This window comes from Otolemur garnettii, unplaced genomic scaffold (assembly GCF_000181295.1).
Source record: "Otolemur garnettii isolate 467f Iridium unplaced genomic scaffold, OtoGar3 scaffold00005, whole genome shotgun sequence".
In the NCBI taxonomy this organism is placed as follows: domain Eukaryota; kingdom Metazoa; phylum Chordata; class Mammalia; order Primates; family Galagidae; genus Otolemur; species Otolemur garnettii.
Genome location: NW_003852400.1, coordinates 15,674,402 through 15,692,996, shown reverse-complemented (window position 1 = coordinate 15,692,996; position 18,595 = coordinate 15,674,402). Strand labels below are relative to the sequence as shown.

The window sequence follows — 18,595 nt, the reverse complement described above, 5'->3', positions numbered from 1 at the left end:
GGTCCGGGCTGGGGATACGAACCCGCCACCCTAGGTGTACATGGCTGACGCCTTAGCCGGTTGAGCCATAGGCGCCGAGCCCAGGACTTCATTTTTTTTTTCATTAAACGTTAAAGTTTGATCTAATAGCAACATTATCTCTCTCCAAGAGAGGTCAAAGCTTTGTCCTAGCCCTTGGAGAATGTCTATGTACTTATCGGGGTCATCAGAAAATTTTCCTAAATCAACTTTAATTTGCTTTAAGTCTGCTAGAGAAAATGAAGTGTATACTCATTCACTTCTCCTTTCGTCATTCATAGGCTCAACCAAGGGACACAAAGAAGGATATGGTTGCCTTCTGGAGGGGGGGGTCACAGTAGGACCAGAAAAAACTCTTAGGACAGCCTCCCTCTTGGAGTTTTCTGAACACACGGAGGAAAGTGGGAGAAGTAGATGGAGGGTTTGAACTAGGTGGTGACGGTGTCTCCTTCGAGAATCCCTGACCTTTGGCGAAGTTACTATAGCTAAGAGAGTAGAATCTATCTGATAGTTCTTAGCACAGTTGGAGGTTGTCCCTGAGGGAAAAGAAAGCTCACTTGTGGGGTACCTTGGACCACTTTTCTTCCTGTTTACAAAAAGTATCTAACTGAAAAATGGTGTTATAATTAAGAGTACCCTCTGGGGGCAATTGTTTACCAGTGGAGAGTTGATACTGAGGCCAGGCCTGGGTGCAGAAGAAAACCATACATTCTTTTTTCAGCATCTGGGGATCAAACTTGTCCCAGTGTTCCAGAATACAACCCAGCGGGGTGTTCTCTTTTGCAAGAATATGTTACCCATCTGTGAGAAAGAACAAACATGCAGCATCTTAATCAATCCCATCCAGAGCGTCCTCTGACCAATTCCAAGCAAACAAAAGGAAGCAACCTTCCAATGTTTGGGGAAGAGTCCCTGAGGACAGTGGCCTTCTCAGCCCCTGCGCTTGTCTGGAATTAGCCACTCTTACCAGTGTAGCGCTTAGTGCCCACTGATTCTCCTGTGCTTATAACATGCCAGTAGCACAGCTCCAAGGTATCAGGGAGCCTGGTCCCCCCCAACCCCCCTGCAGCATATTTTCCGCCACTTCCTTCTAGTAGCCTCAGAGTATCAATCAAAATGGGGCTTATCATCCTGGAGAAAATGGCTGTGCAATGTTTGCACATTTAACTCTATAGAATCTGTATAAGCTTTTTCTAAATGCCCTGTAACAAAAAGGAAAGTAGGCTTTCTGGCATGAGCAGGTCTTGGTGTTGAATGCTGTGCTTTTCCAACCTCCTCTTTCCCAGAGTTTACCAAGGCAACAAAAATGAAATTTAGTTACAAATCAGGGTTGAGACACACTTTGAAACTTTTTGTATCATAATTGGTTGTGCTTAGCCAAAGTCCTAGAGAAACCTAAAATTATCTTAAACTTCCCCACACCGGAAGAAATCAAATACCCAGGGTCATTCTCATTGCTCTTCTTTATTTTTGAGAGACTGAGCGGTAGCCAAGGTTCAGGGCCATTCCCACCTTGGGGAGTTCCCGGGCTTCCCTTCGCAAGCCTCTGGTTGCCCAGACAAACTGTGGAGGGAAGTCATTTTGCCCTTTGTTTGAGGCTGACCTCTACTTAACATGGTTAGCCTTTTTTTTTTAGGGACATAAAAACACCAATGAAAAGTGAAAACTTTCAACCCACCTACAACATTCGAAGCCCCCTTAAAACATCTAATACATACTTCTAAAAAAATACCAGAATACACTTAGAAAATTAACTAATTATAAACAATTCTTACCTACATTCAAACAAAGCATATATACTATCAAGGAGAGGAAGAGAACTACTAGAAGAGGTCTGCAGAGATAAATAGAAAAAAAAAGCTTTTCACTCCCTTAGCCGGTTGAGCTATAGGCGCCAAGCCAAACATTTCTTGAATAAATATGGAAATACAACATACCAAAATCTGTGGGACATAGCAAAAGTAGTGCTTAGAGAGAAATTTGTATCAATAAATGCCTATATTTAAAAAGTAAAAAGTCTTCCAGTAAACCTAATGATACATCTTAAGGAACTAGAAAAGCAGAACAAGCCAATATGAAATTAGAAGGAAAGAAATAATAAAGATTAGGTCATAAGTAAATGAAATTGAGACTAAAATAACACTTCAGGAGATCAACAAAATGAATACTCGAGTTTTTGAAAAGAGAAAAATCAACAAACCATTAGACTAAAAAAAAAAAAAAACCCAAATAGAAACAAAAACAACTGAGATCACAGAAATACAAAAAGTTTAAAAGAGGGTGTATCAGGAACTGCCTGACACCCCATCCGATCCCCTCCCTTGATATGCAGCTTTAGACTATTGTGAACAACTGTATATTAAAAATTGGAAAACTTTGAAGAAATGGATAAAATTACATCCTACTAAGATGAACCATAAAGACATCGAAAATGTGAATAAACCAATAATGAGTAACAAGATCTGAGCCATAATAAAATTACCCATCAAAAAAAGCCCAGGATGTGATGTTGTCACTAAAGTTTACCAAATATTTCAAGAATAATACCAACTCTCAAGCTCTTCAAAAAGACTGAATCTTCAAACTCATTTTATGAAGCCAGCATTAGCCTGGCACCAAAACCAGCAGACAAGGACATAACACACACAAATTACAGGCCAGTATCACTGGTTAATGTACATGCAAAAATTCTCAGCAAAATACTAACAAACTGAATTCAATACATTAAGATCATTCAGCATGTCAAGTGGGATTCATTCCAGGGCTGCAAGATTGGTTCAACATACACAAATCAATAAATGTGGCATATCATAATAGAACCAAGAACAAAAACCATATAGGCATTTCAATAGATGCTAAAAAAGCATTTGATAAAATGCAGCATTTCTTTGTGTAAAAACCCTCAACAAACTGAGTATAGAAGGAACATACCTCTAAATAATAAAGGCCATTTATGACCAATTTGCAACTAAAATACTGAATGTGAAAAATTGAAAGCCTTTCCTCTAACATCTGGAACAAGACAAGAATGCCCACTTACATCACATCACTTTCATTCAGTTTTGTACTGGAATTCCTAGTCAGAGCATTTAGTCAAGAAAAACAGATTATGGGCACCCAAACTGAAAAGAAAAAAGTATTAGCCTTGTTTGCAGATGACATGATCTAATATACTTAGAAAAACCTAAAGACTCCACCAAAAAAACTTTTAGAACTGATAAACTAATTTAAGAAAAGTTTCAGGACACAGAGTCAACATAGGAAAAATGAGTAGCATTTATATTTTCCAAATGACCAATCTAGAAAAGAAATTAAGAAAGCAGTCCCATTTACAATAGCTATGTAGGCTTTAAGGTACTAGGAATTAGCTTAACCAAAGAAGTGAAAGATCTATATAAGGAAAACTATGAAGAAATTGAAGAGGAAATAAACACACAAAAAAGGATATCTCATTCTCATGGATTGTAAGAATATTAGGATATCAATACTACCCAAAGGATTTTACAGATTCACTACAATCTCTGTCAAAATGCCAATGACTTTCTTAACAGAAATAGAAAAAACATCCTAAAATTTATATGGAACCAAACAGCCCTCAAATAGCTAAAGCAATCCTAAAAAAGAGCAAAGCCAGAGAATTCCACTATGTGACTTTAAAACGTACTACAAAGCTATAGTAAATGAATCAGCATGGTACTGGAATCAAAAACACCCACATAGACCACTAGAACATCATAGAGAACCGAAATATAAAGACAGGATTCATTTTGACAAAGGTGCAAGATCATGTAACAGGGAAATGACAATTAAATGGTGCTAGGAAACTGAATAATCATATGCAGGATAAGGAAACTAGACCCTTCCCCCCCCCACCACCACTATATGCAAAAATCAAATGCAAGGCCTGAAACTATGAAGAAGAAAACATGAAAAAATGCTTCAGGATATTGGCCCAGGCATAGGCTTTCTTTATTAAGACCTTCAAAGTTGGCCAGGTGCAGTGGCTCAGGCCTGTAATCCTAGCACTTGAGAGGCCAAAGTGGGTGAATTGCCTGAGCTCACAGGTTGAGAGGACCCTGAGCTAGAGCAAGCCCTCACCTCTAAAAACAGCCAGGCATTGTGGCGGGCCCTTGTAGTCCCAGTACTTGGGAGGCAGAGGCAAAAGTGTCTATAAAACAAAACAAAAAGTAAATAGACAACCCACAGAATGTGAGAATATATGCAAAGTATCCATCTGAAAAGCGGTTAATAACCAGAATATATGTGTATAATGAACTCAATCAAAAAATAATCTTATTAAAAAGTGGGCAAAATACCTAAATAGAGATGTTTCTTTCTTTTTTTTTTAGCGACAGAGTCTCACTTTATCACCCTCAGTAGAGTGCCATGGTGTCACACAACTCACAGCTACCTCCAACTTCTGGGTCCAGGCAATTCTCCTGTCTCAGCATCCCAAGTAGCTGGGATGCCTGCCACAACACCTGGCCATTTTTTTGTTGCAGTTTGGCTGGGGCCAGGTTTGAACCTGAGACCCTTGGTATATAGGGCTGAAGCCTCTAAATAGAGATTTTTCAAAAGAAGATGTACATATGGCCAACAGTATATGAAAAAATTCTCAGCATTACTGTTTATTAGAGAAATGCTAATATCAGCCATAATGAAACATGATCTCACCCCAGTTAAAGTGGCTTTTATCAAAAACGGAATGATGGATGTAGGCAAAGATGTGGAGAACGGGAAATACTTGGACAATGTTGGTGGGAATGCAAATTAGTACAGTATGGAAAACAGTATGGAGATAACTCAAAAACTAAAAATAGAACTACCATATGAACTCATCATTTCACTAAAGCAGTGTTTTTCAACCTTTTTTATCTCACAGCACACTTGAACCTGTAGTTAAACTTACATTGATTTTAAAAAAGAGTTAAGGCTCAGCGCCTGTGGCTCAAGTGGCTAAGGCTCCAGCCACATACACCTAAGGTGGCGGGTTCGAATCCAGCCCAGGCCCACCAAACAACAATGATGGCTGCAACCAAAAAAATAGCCAGGTGTTGTGGCGGGTGCCTGTGGTCTCAGCTACTTGGGAGGCTGAGGCAGGAGACTCGCTTGAGCCCAGGAGTTGGAGGTTGCTGTGAGCTGTGATGCCACAGCACTCTACCCAGGGGGACAGCTTGAGGCTCTGTCTCAAAAAAAAAAAAAAGTTAAAAAATATACTTACTGTGCTTTAAGTCTGTTTGGAAAATAGACTTAGAATTTTAAAATAGAATTTTAATCTTTAAAATTTTTCCTGGCACACCTAAGATGACAGCACACCAGTGTGTTCCCACATACTGGTTGAAAATCACTGCACTAAAGAGTAGGTATCCAGTTGAAAGAAAATCAGTATATCAAAGAGATATTTGCATTCCATGTTTTTGCAGCATTATTCACGGTAGCCCAATTATGAACTCAATCTAAGTTTGCATTTACAGATAAATGGATACAGAAAACGTGGTATAAATACACAATGGAATACTATTCATCCATTAAAAAAGAATGAAATCCTGTAATTTGTGATAACATGGATGAACCTGGAAGACATTATGTTAAGTAAAGTAAGCCAGACACAGAAAGACAAATATCACATGTTCTCATTGTAGTAGCTATAAAAAATGGATCTTGTGAAGATGTAGAATAGATTGGTGGTTACCAGAGAGCAGGGAAGAAGAGATACGAAGAAACATTGATTAATGGGTACAAATATACAGTTAGAAGACATAAGACCTAGTGTTCAGTTGATTAAGTAAGTAACTATAGTTAACGATAATCTGTTGTACATTTCAAAATATTAATAGCTAGGAGAAAATAATGCGAATGTCACTAGCATGAAATAAGATAAATATTTAGAGTAACGGATATGCTAATTACCCAAGATTTTTACATATTATTTATCAAATTATCACATGTTCCTCCAAAATATCTGTATCTATTATGTATCAATAAAAATACAGTAAATCCTCTGTAACTTACTCCCTCCCTACATTGACCACCTGCTTAAGTTTGCCTAATTTTCATAGACTGGACATGTACCACATTCATGTATCAGTACAGTAGGCTGAATCTAGTTCAGTGTCTTGACCACCTCTGCATACTGACCAGTTTGTTACAGTCCCTTGGATGGTACTGTTGTATTTTGTTAAAGTGGTCTCTCCTAGTAGATTGTGTCCTCTCTGGGAAAGGAACAGTGTCTGGTACACAGAATAAAGAAATATGAGTAGGTTGGTAAGACTGCAATGAGTTCAAAGTATTAGAGAATACATTATGAGTTCCAGACAATCCACTAAGATTTTCCATTTCCCAATACTTTTTTTTTCTTTCTTTCTTTCTTTCTTTTTTTTTTTTTTTTTTGAGACAGTCTTTGTTGCTCTTGCTAGAGTACTATGGTATCTTAGCTTACAGCCACCTCAAACTCCTGGGCTTAAGCAATCCTCTTGCCTTAGCATCCCAAGGGGCTGGGACAATAGGCATCCACTCTAACACTTAGCTAATTTTAGAGATGGGGTCTTGCTCTTGCTCAGGCTGGGCTGGAACTCATGAGCTCAGGCAGTCTACCTATCTCGGCTTCCTAGAGTGCTAGATTACAGGCTGAGCCACGGTGCCAGGCCCCAATTTTTCTTCATCTGCTACTAAATCTCTCATTTGACTTTGCATTTTACATGTTATTTTTCAGATAAATTGAAAAGGAGACTCATTTTTCAGATTGTGTTATAATTAGATATATGTTATGATTTTAGGAGGCCATTAATATCTTATTTTTCTAAAATACTTAGTATAGGCTCAGCGCCTATAGCCCAACCGGCTAGGGTGCCAGCCACGTACACCTAGGGTGGCGAGGTTCGAATCCCCAGCCCTGACCCGCCAAACAACAATGACGGCTGCAACCAAAAAATAGCTGGGCGTTGTGGCGGGTGCCTGTGGTCCCAGCTACTTGGGAGGCGGAGGCAAGAGACTTGCTTGAGCCCAGGAGTTGGAGGTTGCTGTGAGCTGTGATGCCACGGCACTCTACCCAGGGGGACAGCTTGAGGCTCTGTCTCAAAATAAAATAAAATAAAATACTTAGTATATCCAAGGGTATATATTTTTTTCTTTGTCGCACATTTGAAGAATGAGAGTTGTCTTGAGCCACACATTAAATACACAAACACTAACAAAAGCTGATTAGCAGCCAGTCACAGTGGCTCATACCTGTAATCCTAGCATTTGGGGAGGCTGAGATGGGCATATTGCTTGAGCTAAGGAGTTCAAGACCAGCCTGAGCAAAAGCGAGACCCTAAATATAATCAGGTGTTGTGGCATGTGCCTGTAGTCCCAGCATCTTGGGAGGCTTGAGACTAGGGAATTGCTTGAGCCCAGGAGTTTGAGGTTGCTGTGAGCTATGAAAGCACAGCATTCCACCAAGGGCAACATAGTGAGACTCTGTCTCAAAAAAAAAAGAAAGAAAGAAAGAAAAAGAACAAAAGCTGATTAGCAAGAAGAAAAGGTACATGTGTATTTTTTTGTGATAACCTGATACCACAGATACACAAAAAAAGTCCTCACAAAATCAGCATATTTGATTTGACTTGTTGGTCACAGGTTGGACAATCCTAGTATACATTCTAAAATAAAAAATTTCAATAGTTTACAATTTTAAGAAGTTACATGTAAATTTCTGCTGGTTTCTCATACATTTTAAATAATTGCTGGAAATACGCCAAATTTTCTGGCTTTAATTTCAGATGCACGTATTTAAGTTGTCAGCCTTCCTAAGATAGGTGTTAACAGTGGTGTGGTAGCTTATGCCAATAATCCCAGCACTTTGGGAGGCTGAAGTGGGAGGATTGCTTAAGGGAAGGAGTTTGAGATCAGTCTCAGGATACCATCTCTAGAAAAAAACAAAAAACAAAAAATATTAGCTATGTGTGGTGGTTGTGTGCCTGTAGACTAAGGTAACCAGACATCCAGCTTTTGGCGGGACAGTCCCGATTTTTAACAATTTGTCCTGTGTCCTGCAGTGTTTTTAAAAAGTCCCAATCTTTGGAAAGAATGCACAACAAGCTAGGGAATGGCAGGAGAAAGGGAAGGGAATATTCGGCTGCTGAAAAGGTTAATGTAACTCCATTTGGGAATGAAGAGGTTAATGTAACTTCATTTGGAAATGAAAAGGCTATTCTAAACTCCCTACTCCTCTCCTGTGCAAATTCGCCCAGGTGGAATCAGTATCAGAAGGAGACTGGCTTCCTCCCTCCCTCCCTCCCTTCTAGGCAAGGACAATTAGCTCAGAAGGAGCCAAACTGTCTGGAACAAACGAGTAGCCCCCTCTAGAGGGTCACTAACCATAAACAGCTCAGCCAATAGCAGCCCCGCCAGATAAAACAACCGATGAAATTCCTCTATGTGCTTTAAAAACCTCAACTCACTTCACTAGGGGGTCACCTTTCCTCCAGCCACTCTGAAGGGAAGAGTGGCCCAGGCATATGCTTACAAAATAAAGCACTTTTTGTCTTTACATGTGTGTGGTGGTCTTTCAGTGGCAATGTGGTCCCAACACTGCCACGTGTCTGTTTTGCCAGGATATGAGTTTTATATTATTTTTGTTAATTTTATAATGTTAAACTTTAATAATAACAAATAATTGTTGAGAACTGATTATCGAGAATTGCTTATCAAAGTTCGCATTGTTGATCAGTTGTTAGAATTCGACCATCATTGTTTGGACTTAATGAACAATGGCATTTTTTGGCATTGGCAACCACAAAAACATTTTGTAACTATCTCTTAGACGATACACATCGTACTGCGTGCTAGTGCTAGTTAAACAAGTGATGTCAACAAATCAGCTATTCAGATAATTTAGGTAATTTATTTATTTCATGAATTTAGCAGACAGTACTCGTACTATTTATATTTTATAAATGTCTAGCTCCAGCCTTGAAAGTGACACTTATGACTTACAAGGTATCATTCTTTAAAAAATATATTGATAAGGAAAAGGTTAACTCTTGGGCATCAGCAAAAATCACAATAGAGAACAAATGGTTAGAAATATTTCATCATTTTGAAACAAACTATGTTCCATACAATAATGCACTAAAAATTGTGGGATATGCGCTGTCCTTACCAGGAACTAATGCTGTGACTGAATGTGTTTTTTCTATGGTAAATAAAGTGTGGACATCAGAAAAATCACAATTAAGTGTTGAGACTTTGAAAGTCGTTTTATGTCTGAAATATAATTTAACAAATTCATGTGAAAAATTTCATGACTTTTTAAACGACAGCAATCTACTAAAAAAAAAATCACTCAAATGAGAAATATGCCAAAGAATAAAATAATACTATACCTAATTTTTTTTTGGCCAAGGCTGGGTTTGAACCTGCCACCTTGGGCATATGAAGTCCAGGAGTTTGAGTTTGCTTTGAGCTACGAAGCCAGGGCACTCTACTAAGGGTGACAAAGTGAGACTCTTTGTTTTGAAAAAAAAAAAAAAGATACATTTTACATAACTACAGTAGCAGTATCTCAACAGATACTGTCTAATATTTTGTTATGTTTGCTGTAACTATCCAAGTTAAGATTTCTGTAGTTATCCTCAAATTGGCTTTTTAAAATTTGTTTACTTATAGCCAAGCATTGTGGTGGGCGCCTGTAGTCCCAGCTACCAGGGAGGCTGAGGCAAGAGAATTGCTTAAGCCTAAGAGTTGGCGGTTGCTGAGAGCTGTGATGCCATGGCCCTGTGACAGGTGACACAGTAAAGACTCTGTCTCCAAAAAAAAAAATTTTTTTTTGTTTGCTTGAACCAGGGGCCTTTTGGTTGACTTTTTCTCTCTCTCTCTTTTTTTTTATTGAATGGTATCTATGTACAGTAATGCACTTCTGGGGTACAGTGTGGGGTTTTCACACACAATCCGAAACACTTCCATCAAACTGGTTAACATAGCCTTCATGTCATTTTCTTAGTTATTATTTTAAAACGTTCACATTCTACTCATAGAAAGATTCACTTGTACCCTTGTAAGATAAACCTCAGAAATGATCCCTCCAATCCCCCTCCCTCCACCCATTCCCGCCTTCCCTCTCCCTCCCCCCCCCATATTCTTAGGCTGTTATTTGGTTATAGCTTTCATATAAAAGTTATAAATTAGTTTCATAATAGGGGTGTGTACATTGGATACTTTTTCTTCCATTCTTGTGATACTTTGCTAAGAAGAACATTTTCCAGCTCCATCCATGTGAACATGAAGGACGTAAAGTCTTCCATCTTTCTTTATGGCTGCATAGTATTCCATGGTGTACATATACCACAGTTTGTTGATCCATTCTTGGATCGATGGGCACTTGGATGGTTGACTCTTAAGATCCTTTCAGTCTAGAACAGTTCTTCTACAATCTTTTTTCCTCACCTTAGTTGAATTTGAAAAAACTAAGACATTAGCTCTGTAGGCTGGAATATTACAACTTCTGCTACTTTGTGGCATCCATTATCCTGTTAATCTAATCTCTAAATTTTCTTTAAATTGCATGTTAGATCTAAAGCTTGTCTAGATTCAGGTTAAATTTCCTACTCCCCCCCCCAAAAAATAAACTTCATTGATGATGCTGGATCTTAATTTTGTGTTGTAAAATCTAGTTGTTTCACTATAAATGATGGTAAAGTTGATCACAGTTCAGGTTCTGGAGTTGTTTGCTTGCTTATTTATAAAGTAGTATCCACAGGAAAGGGATAAAAGCCTAAAAGAAAGTGGTATACGAAAACACATACTAACAAATACTTATTAAACACTTTCTACTGAGTGATTTGAGGACTTACAACAAGCACTCCACAACCGCAAGCATTAGAGTTATGAAAGCATTTTCATAAAAACTTCATGTTATTCTAATTAACATGCATTTGTGGAGTGCTTGTTGTAAGTCCTCAAATCACTCAGTAGAAAGTGTTTAATAAGTATTTGTTTAGTATGTGTTTTCGTAAACCGCTTTCCTTTTGACTTTTATCCCTTTCCTGTGGAAAAATAAAACAGTTACTCTTTTTTTAATTATAGGGTTTTCGCTACTAATGTTACAAACAATAAAATATTGGACCATAGAATTGACGACAAGACTTAAACCAGGTAGGTAGATAACAAAAGTCTAAAGAAATAATAAAACTATCATTTATGGTATCAATAATGTCCTTTAAAAATATGGTAGAACCTTTGTAAATTGACCATTCAAGGAACTGTAACAAACTGGTCAACATACAGAGATGGTCAACATAAGGAACTCGGCCTGCTGGACTGATACATATATGTGGTGCATGTTTGGTCTATGAAGGTTAGGTCAACTTAAGGAGATGGTCAACTATTCTACTGAAGTTCTACTGCAGTTTAGCTGAGTAATCTTACTTTCTCTCCTATAAAAAGATTTATGTATAAGGATATTAGAATGATTTACAATTGAGAAATTGGTAAGAAGCTATTGTCTACCAATATGAGACCAATTAAATAAATATAATTAAATACTGTGCAAGCATTTATGTTATGTAAACACATTTATTGACACAATGTGTATAATACATTTTCAAGTGTAAAGCAGTCTACTAAACAAGTGTGAATAGGATTAACCTGTTTTTGTTTTTCAAAAAGTTGCATGTACATAGTACATGAATGTGTATATGTATTTGATTAATATATATGGTATTTAGTTAGATGTAATCTGTATGTATACAGATTACGAGTGTACATTGACATTTGGAAAGATGACAACCATGTATTGCCAGTGACTATTCATAGTTTATAAAGTGATTTTTATACTTTCTGTATTATCTCTTAAAAAAGAGTGTGTATTGCTTTTTTTATCAAATTTTTGTAAGATAATACCTCCTCCTAAGGTTATGTGTTTCTACTTTATACCTATCCAGCAACTTCTGGTATACAATATATATTAAAGATAGTGCTATATTCACTTATACTCTCTACTAGACTGAAGAAAGTTTATGAGGCTAAATTCATAGATTCTGGACTTTTTGGTCAACTGCTTTCAATTTATTACATGGTCAGAGTCTGCTTCCAACTCTCTTAGCCGAGTGAGCAGATATGATGCTTATCACACAGCTTAGCTAAAGTACATTACCATTTTTGGAATATCAGAGGGCATATTCTAATTTTATATTTTGCTTTTCTTTAACAGATATTTTTTTCAGTTAGTTAAAAATATGGATCCTGAAAAGGGACCACAGATTATCAAAGTGACACCTCTTCAACAAATGCTTTCTTCTTGTACTGGAGCTATACTGACATCACTAATAGGTAAAATTATGTTGCACACATAAATCATATAATTGTGATTGAATCAGTGATTGCATTTGAGTTTTATTATCAGTGAAATGATGACATGGTGATAATACCATTTATTGTTCATGATTGTTAATATTCTTTTCATTAGCATGGTAATATGAAAAGAACCCTGGACAGAGATTCAAGCAATTTTAGTTCTTGCTTTGCCCTTCTCAAAATGAAAACATTTAGGGACAGTACTTAACTTCTCTGAACTTAATTTTTTCATCTGTAAAATTGTGAGCTTTCAGGAGTTCTTTGAGGTTTTTATCATCATTAACTTTTTTTTTTTTTTTTTTTTTTTGAGACGGAGCCTCAAGCTATCCCCCTGGGTAGAGTGCCGTGGCTTCACTGCTCACAGCAACCTCCAACTCCTGGGCTCAAGCGAGTCTCCTGCCTCAGCCTCCCAAGTAGCTGGGACTACAGGCACCCGCCACAACGCCTGGCCATTTTTTGGTTGCAGCCATCATTGTTGTTTGGCGGGCCCGGGCTGGGGATTCGAACCCGCCACCTTAGGTGTATGTGGCTGGCGCCTTAGCCGCTTGAGCCACAGGCGCCGAGCCATCATCATTAACTTTTATGACTATTTTCCTTTTTTATAATACAAAGCAAGGGGGTGATAAAAACTTAGTATGATGAATTATACATAATTTGAACAATTTATAGTAGCAACAAATACAAATAATATTTTCTACTTTGCATTAACAGCAAATTTCTTGAATTTTCCTGGATCACATTTTTCATCTTATAGTAAATTTGTTATACACATAGCTAAATGTCATAGGTGACAGTTTAGCATTTTAATGATTTTAGGTTGGCCAATTTTTTCCCTTTTTTTACTTTTTAAAAAATACTTTCTTTTTATTAATTTCAAAATGTTAAGGTGGTACAAATATTTTTGTTACCTGGATACCTTTTGTAATGCTTGAGTCAGCAGGGCTGTTACTGTGCTTGTCACATGAATAGTGTTGGTTGTACCCCATAGGTAACTTTTTGCCCTTCATTTGTTCCCCCAAAATCTTGCTTGATTTCCAATGACTTTTACTTCTTTTTGTGCACATGTGTGCCCATTAGTTACTTCTAGTTTATTGAAGAGTATATGTGGTATTTATTTTTCCATTCTTGAGATACTTCACTTAGGATAATGGTCCCCAATTCCATCCAAATTGCTGCAAAAAGACATTAATTTTTTTTTATGGCTGAGTAATTCTCCATAGTGTACGTATACCACATTTTGTTAATCCACTCATGAATTGATGGGCATTTGGGTTGATTGCACATCTTTGCAGTTGTAAATTGCACTGCAGTAAACATGAATGTGCGTGTCTTTTTTCCTTAATTTCAGAGTATTAGAGGGATACACATGTTTTGGTTACATAGTTGTTGTGTATATTTCAGGTCAAAGTTGTAAGTGTGCCCTTCACCCAGAGTGAGTGCATTATATCTGTTAGATGTGAATTAACAGAAACCCTCTGTGCCCCGACTTTTTTTATTCCTGTTGAGTTTTCCTTCCCTATGTGCACATAACTCTTGATCAGCTAGTTCCAATTTAGTATTGAGTACATGTGGTGTTTGTTTTTCCTTCCTTGCAGTGCTTCACTTAGAAGAATGGTCTCTACCTCTGTGCAGGTTGTTACAAAAGATACTAGATTACCATTTGTTTTAGTGGCCGAGTAGTACTCCATGATAAACAACTACCAAATTTTATAAATTCACTCATGTAATGATGGGCATTTAAGTTGTTTCTACATCCTAGCAATTGTGACTTCTACTACTGTAAACAACATTTGAGTACAAGTGTCTTTATGGTGAAATGTCCTTTTTCCTTTGAGTAAATACCTAGTAGTGGAATCGCCAGATCTAATGGTAGTTCTACTTTTAGTTCTTTCAGATATCTCCATATTATGTTCCATAAAAGTTGTATTAGTTTACAGTCCCACCAGAGTGTTCCTTTCTCTCCACATCCACACGAGCACTTCTTGTTTTGGGTCTTTTTGATCAGAGCCGTTCTCACTGGAGTTAGGCGATAATGTCATTGTGGTTTTGATTTGTGTTCCTTAATCATTAGAGATGTTGAGCATTTTCTCGTGTGTTTGTTGGCCATTAGACAGTCTTCCTTTGAAAAGTTTCTGTTCATGTCTCTTGCCCACTTTTTAATGGGATTGTTTGGTTTTTAAAACCAGGTGCTTTGCTTGAGTTTTTTGTAGATTTTGGTTATCAGCCCTTTATCAGATATATAACATACACATATTTTCTCCTATTCTGTGGGTTGTCTACTCACTGTATTGGCTATGTTGTTGGTTGTGTAGAAACTTTTTTTAAAATTTCAGATTAATATGAAGGTACATACAATTAGGTTACATTGTTTGCTTGTGTTTGTAAGATAAAGTCCTAGTTGTAGTTGAGTCCTCCACCCTGGAAGTGTGCCATATATCTGTGCTTTGTATCCATTGGGTAGAAACTTACTGAACCACCTCACCACCTCCTTCATCTTAAATTTAATTGAGTTTTTCTCTCATATGGGCCTGTAGTTGTTAATCTGCTAGTTTCAATTTTATATTGAGTACATGAGATACTTGTTTTTTTATTTTTTTCTATTTTTGTGATACTTTACATAAGAGAATATTCTTCAGTTCTTCCAGGTTGTTACAAAAGTTATAATATCTTTATCTTTTTATGGCTGAGTAGTACTCCACAGTATATACATACCATAGGTTATTAATTCATTCATGGGTTGATGGGCGCTTGAGTTGTTTCCACATCTTTGTGATTGTGAATTGGGCTGATATAAACCTGTGATGATTTTGTCTCTTTTTGGTAGATACCAAGTAATGAGATTGCAGGATCAAATGGTAGGTCTCCTTTTAGTACTTTGAGGAGTCTCCATACTTCTTTTCATAATGGCTGTACTTATTGGCAGTCCCCCCAACAGTGCATGAGTATTCCCTCTTTTCTCTAGCCAATAGCATCTGCTGTTTGTGGGCCATTGTCAGTGGGGTGAGGTGATATCTAAAAGTGATTCTGATTTGCATTTCTCTGATGATTAGGGATGATGAGCATTTCTTCACGAGTTTGTTGGCCATTCGTCTGTTCTTGTGAGAAAAGATTCAGTTTATATCTCTTGCACAATTTTTAATGGGTTCATTTGCTCTTTTTTTTGTTGATCTGCTCGAGTTCTTTGTGGATACTGGTTTTTAGCCCTTTGTCAGATTCTTAGCATAGAAACATCTTCTCCCATTCTGAAGGTTGTCCACTTGGCTTTGTTGATTGCAGCCCTAGCTCTCTACAAACTTTTTAACTTGATTGTGTCCCATTTGTTTATTTTTGTTCTTGCTGCAATTGCCAATGGGATCTTCTTCATAAATTTAATTCCTAGGCTGATAAGATACAGACTTTTTGCCCATACTTTCTTCTAGAGTTTTTATTATTTTGTGTCTTAGATGTTGTGAGTGAATTTTTGTGAGTGGTGAGCAGTGCAGGTCTGGTTTTAGTCTTTTATGTGTGGCTAATGAGTTCTCCCAACATAATTTGTTAGAGATTCTTTTCTGAAGTGCATTCTTCAGTTTGCTTTATTGAAGGTCAGATGGTGATATAAGGTTGGTTTTATCTCTAGTTTCTATTCCATAAATCCATGTCTCTAGTTTTATGTTATGCCTATGCTGTTTTGATTACTCTAGACTTATAGTATAACCTGAAGTCTAGTGACATGATGCCTCCTCCAGTTTTAATCTTATTTTGTAGAATTGTTTTGGCTATTTGGGCTTTTTCTGGTTCCATACAAAACATAGAACTATTTTTTTCAAGATTTTCAAAGTATGATGTTGGTATTTTAGTGGGGATTGCATTAAATCTGTAGATTGCTTTGGGTAGTATAGATATTTTAACAATGTTGATTCTTTCCATCCATGAGCATCGTATATTCTTTCATTTGTTAACAATCCTTTACAATTTCTTTTCTCAGGGTTTCATAGTTCTCTCTGTAGATATCCTTCACATCCTTTGTTAGTTATATTCCAGGGTGTTTCACTTTCTTTGATACGACTGTGAAGGTTATTGTGTCTTTGATTTGATTCTAAGCTTGCCTTTTGTTAGCATACGTGAAGGCTACTGATTTGTGCACCTTGATTTTATATCCTGAGATACTACTGTATTTCTCGATCACTTCCAGGAGTCTCATGGTTCAGTCCTTGGGATTTTCCAAATAGAAGGTCATATTATCAGCAAAAAGCAATAGTTTGACCTTCTCTATCCCCATTTGGATACCCTTGATATCCTTTTCTTACCTGACTGCAACGGCTAGGACTTCCAGCCATGCAATGAATAGTACACTGGTGATAGCAGACATCCCTGTCTGGGTCTGGTACTAAGTGAAAATACTTTCAGTTATTCTCCATTCAATATGATATTGGCTGTGGGTTTGTTGTAGATGGCTTCTATTGGTTTAAGAAATGTGCCATCTATGCCTATTTTCTTGAGTGTTTTTCTCAAAAAAGGATGCTGAATTTTGTCAAATGCTTTTTCTGTGTCTATTGAGAGGATCATGTGGTCTTTGTTTTTACTGTGTTGTATTTTAAATTATGTTCATGGATTTATATGTTTTGAAATAGCCGTACATCCCTGGGATGAAGCCCACCTGGTTATGATGAATTATTTTATTGATGTGTGACTGAATTGTGTTTGTCAAGATTTTGTTGAGTTTTTTTTTTTTTTTTGAGACAGAGCCTCAAGCTGTCCCCCTGGGTAGAGTGCCATGGCATCACAGCTCACAGCAACCTCCAACTCCTGGGCTCAAGCGAGTCTCCTGCCTCCACCTCCCAAGTAGCTGGGACCACAGGCGCCCGCCACAACGCCCGGCTATTTTTTGGTTGCAGCCGTCATTGTTGTTTGGCGGGTCGGGCTGGGGATTCGAACCCGCCACCTTAGGTGTACGTGGCTGGCGCCTTAGCCGGTTGAGCTATAGGCGCCGAGCCTTGAGTTTTTTTATGTCAATATTCATTAATGATTGGGGGCTGTAGCTTCTTTTTTTCTTGTGTCCTTTCATGGTTTTGGTATCAGGGTGACATTTGCTGCTTTGTAGATGGAGTTGAGGTGGGTTCCTTCCTTCTCAGTGTTCTATAATGGGTTCTACAATACATGTATGACCTCGTCTTCAAAGATTAGGTAAAATTCTGGTGTGAAACCCTTTGGTCTAAGACTTTTCTTTGTTGAGAGCTTTTTTATTGTTGCAATTTAGGTGCTGATAGTGGTTTGTTCAAGAGTTCTGTTTCTTTCTATTTGAGTCTAAGTAAGGTGATTCCAGGTACACACACACACACACACACACACAGTGTTCTGACTTAGAGAAATGACCCCTATTAGCCCCTCTCCAGGCTACAGGCACCAACTCAAGCCTGGAATTCAAGGCTTTTTATTAGAGGTTTAGGAGCATGTATACACAAGGCAAAAAGCAAAAAGTAACAGTTTCTTGTTTCAGTTAAACAGGCAGTTCTTTGTTCAAGGAAGAAAGCTGTCACATTGAAGGACAGGGGAGTATTCAACTACAGATCACAGGACATTTTGGATAGGATTTAAGGAGGGAAAGTTACAGTTTACAGGCCAAGGTGGCTGTAGCTGCAGAGTATCTAGGAGGTCAATTTGCAGTTATAGCTTTAGTAATATCCAGTCTTTAAGCTGCTGATTTCTATCTAGACATTCCCAAACTATTTTCTCATCTACTCCACTGGATATTCCGAACCCCCCTCACCTCCTTAGGCATGCATTGCAGCGGGGGAGGAGCCTGAAACTCAAGGCCATGACCTGTGTGATATTTGAGGGGGGCACCAGCCTACTCTAGCTTTCACCCACAAAGAAAAGAAAAAAAGAGGAAAGAATAATGAGGTAAAAATAAAAGTAAAGACAAAGGAAAAAATACGTATCCATGTATATCTGAGGTTAATATAATCCTTTTTGGTGCTCTGGAAGAAATAACAAAAAGAGAAAAAAAATGTTTGAACGTAATCACTGTAATCCCGTATCTAGAGTCTTTAAAAAATTATTAGGATGAACACTAGATGGCACTCTAGTACTGCTTCAGGAACTGTTAGGCTGGTTGAATGTTGTATTGCTGGATGTTTTTCAAATTGTTGCCAAGGAGATTAGGTCTGGATTTTCTGTTTTATCCTGGGAGCAGAAGCTGTAGGAGTGTTGAAATCCCAGGGAGAGGTGTGACAGCCCTGGGGAGTTTGCCAGACACTCCAGGGTT

The 18,595-nt window shown here is 37.7% G+C and overlaps 1 protein-coding gene across 1 annotated transcript in view; it reads left to right on the top strand.

Moving 5' to 3' along the window:
- The window catches only part of SLC25A40 (solute carrier family 25 member 40), a 58,168-nt gene that overhangs the window by 10,185 nt on the left and 29,388 nt on the right, over positions 1–18,595 (top strand). Inside the window, exons 2-3 of the mRNA XM_003782643.3 lie at positions 11,083–11,151; positions 12,209–12,327. Coding sequence (XP_003782691.1) covers positions 12,234–12,327 — 94 coding nt within the window. The 5' untranslated portion in view covers positions 11,083–11,151; positions 12,209–12,233. The remainder of the gene's footprint in view (positions 1–11,082; positions 11,152–12,208; positions 12,328–18,595) is intronic.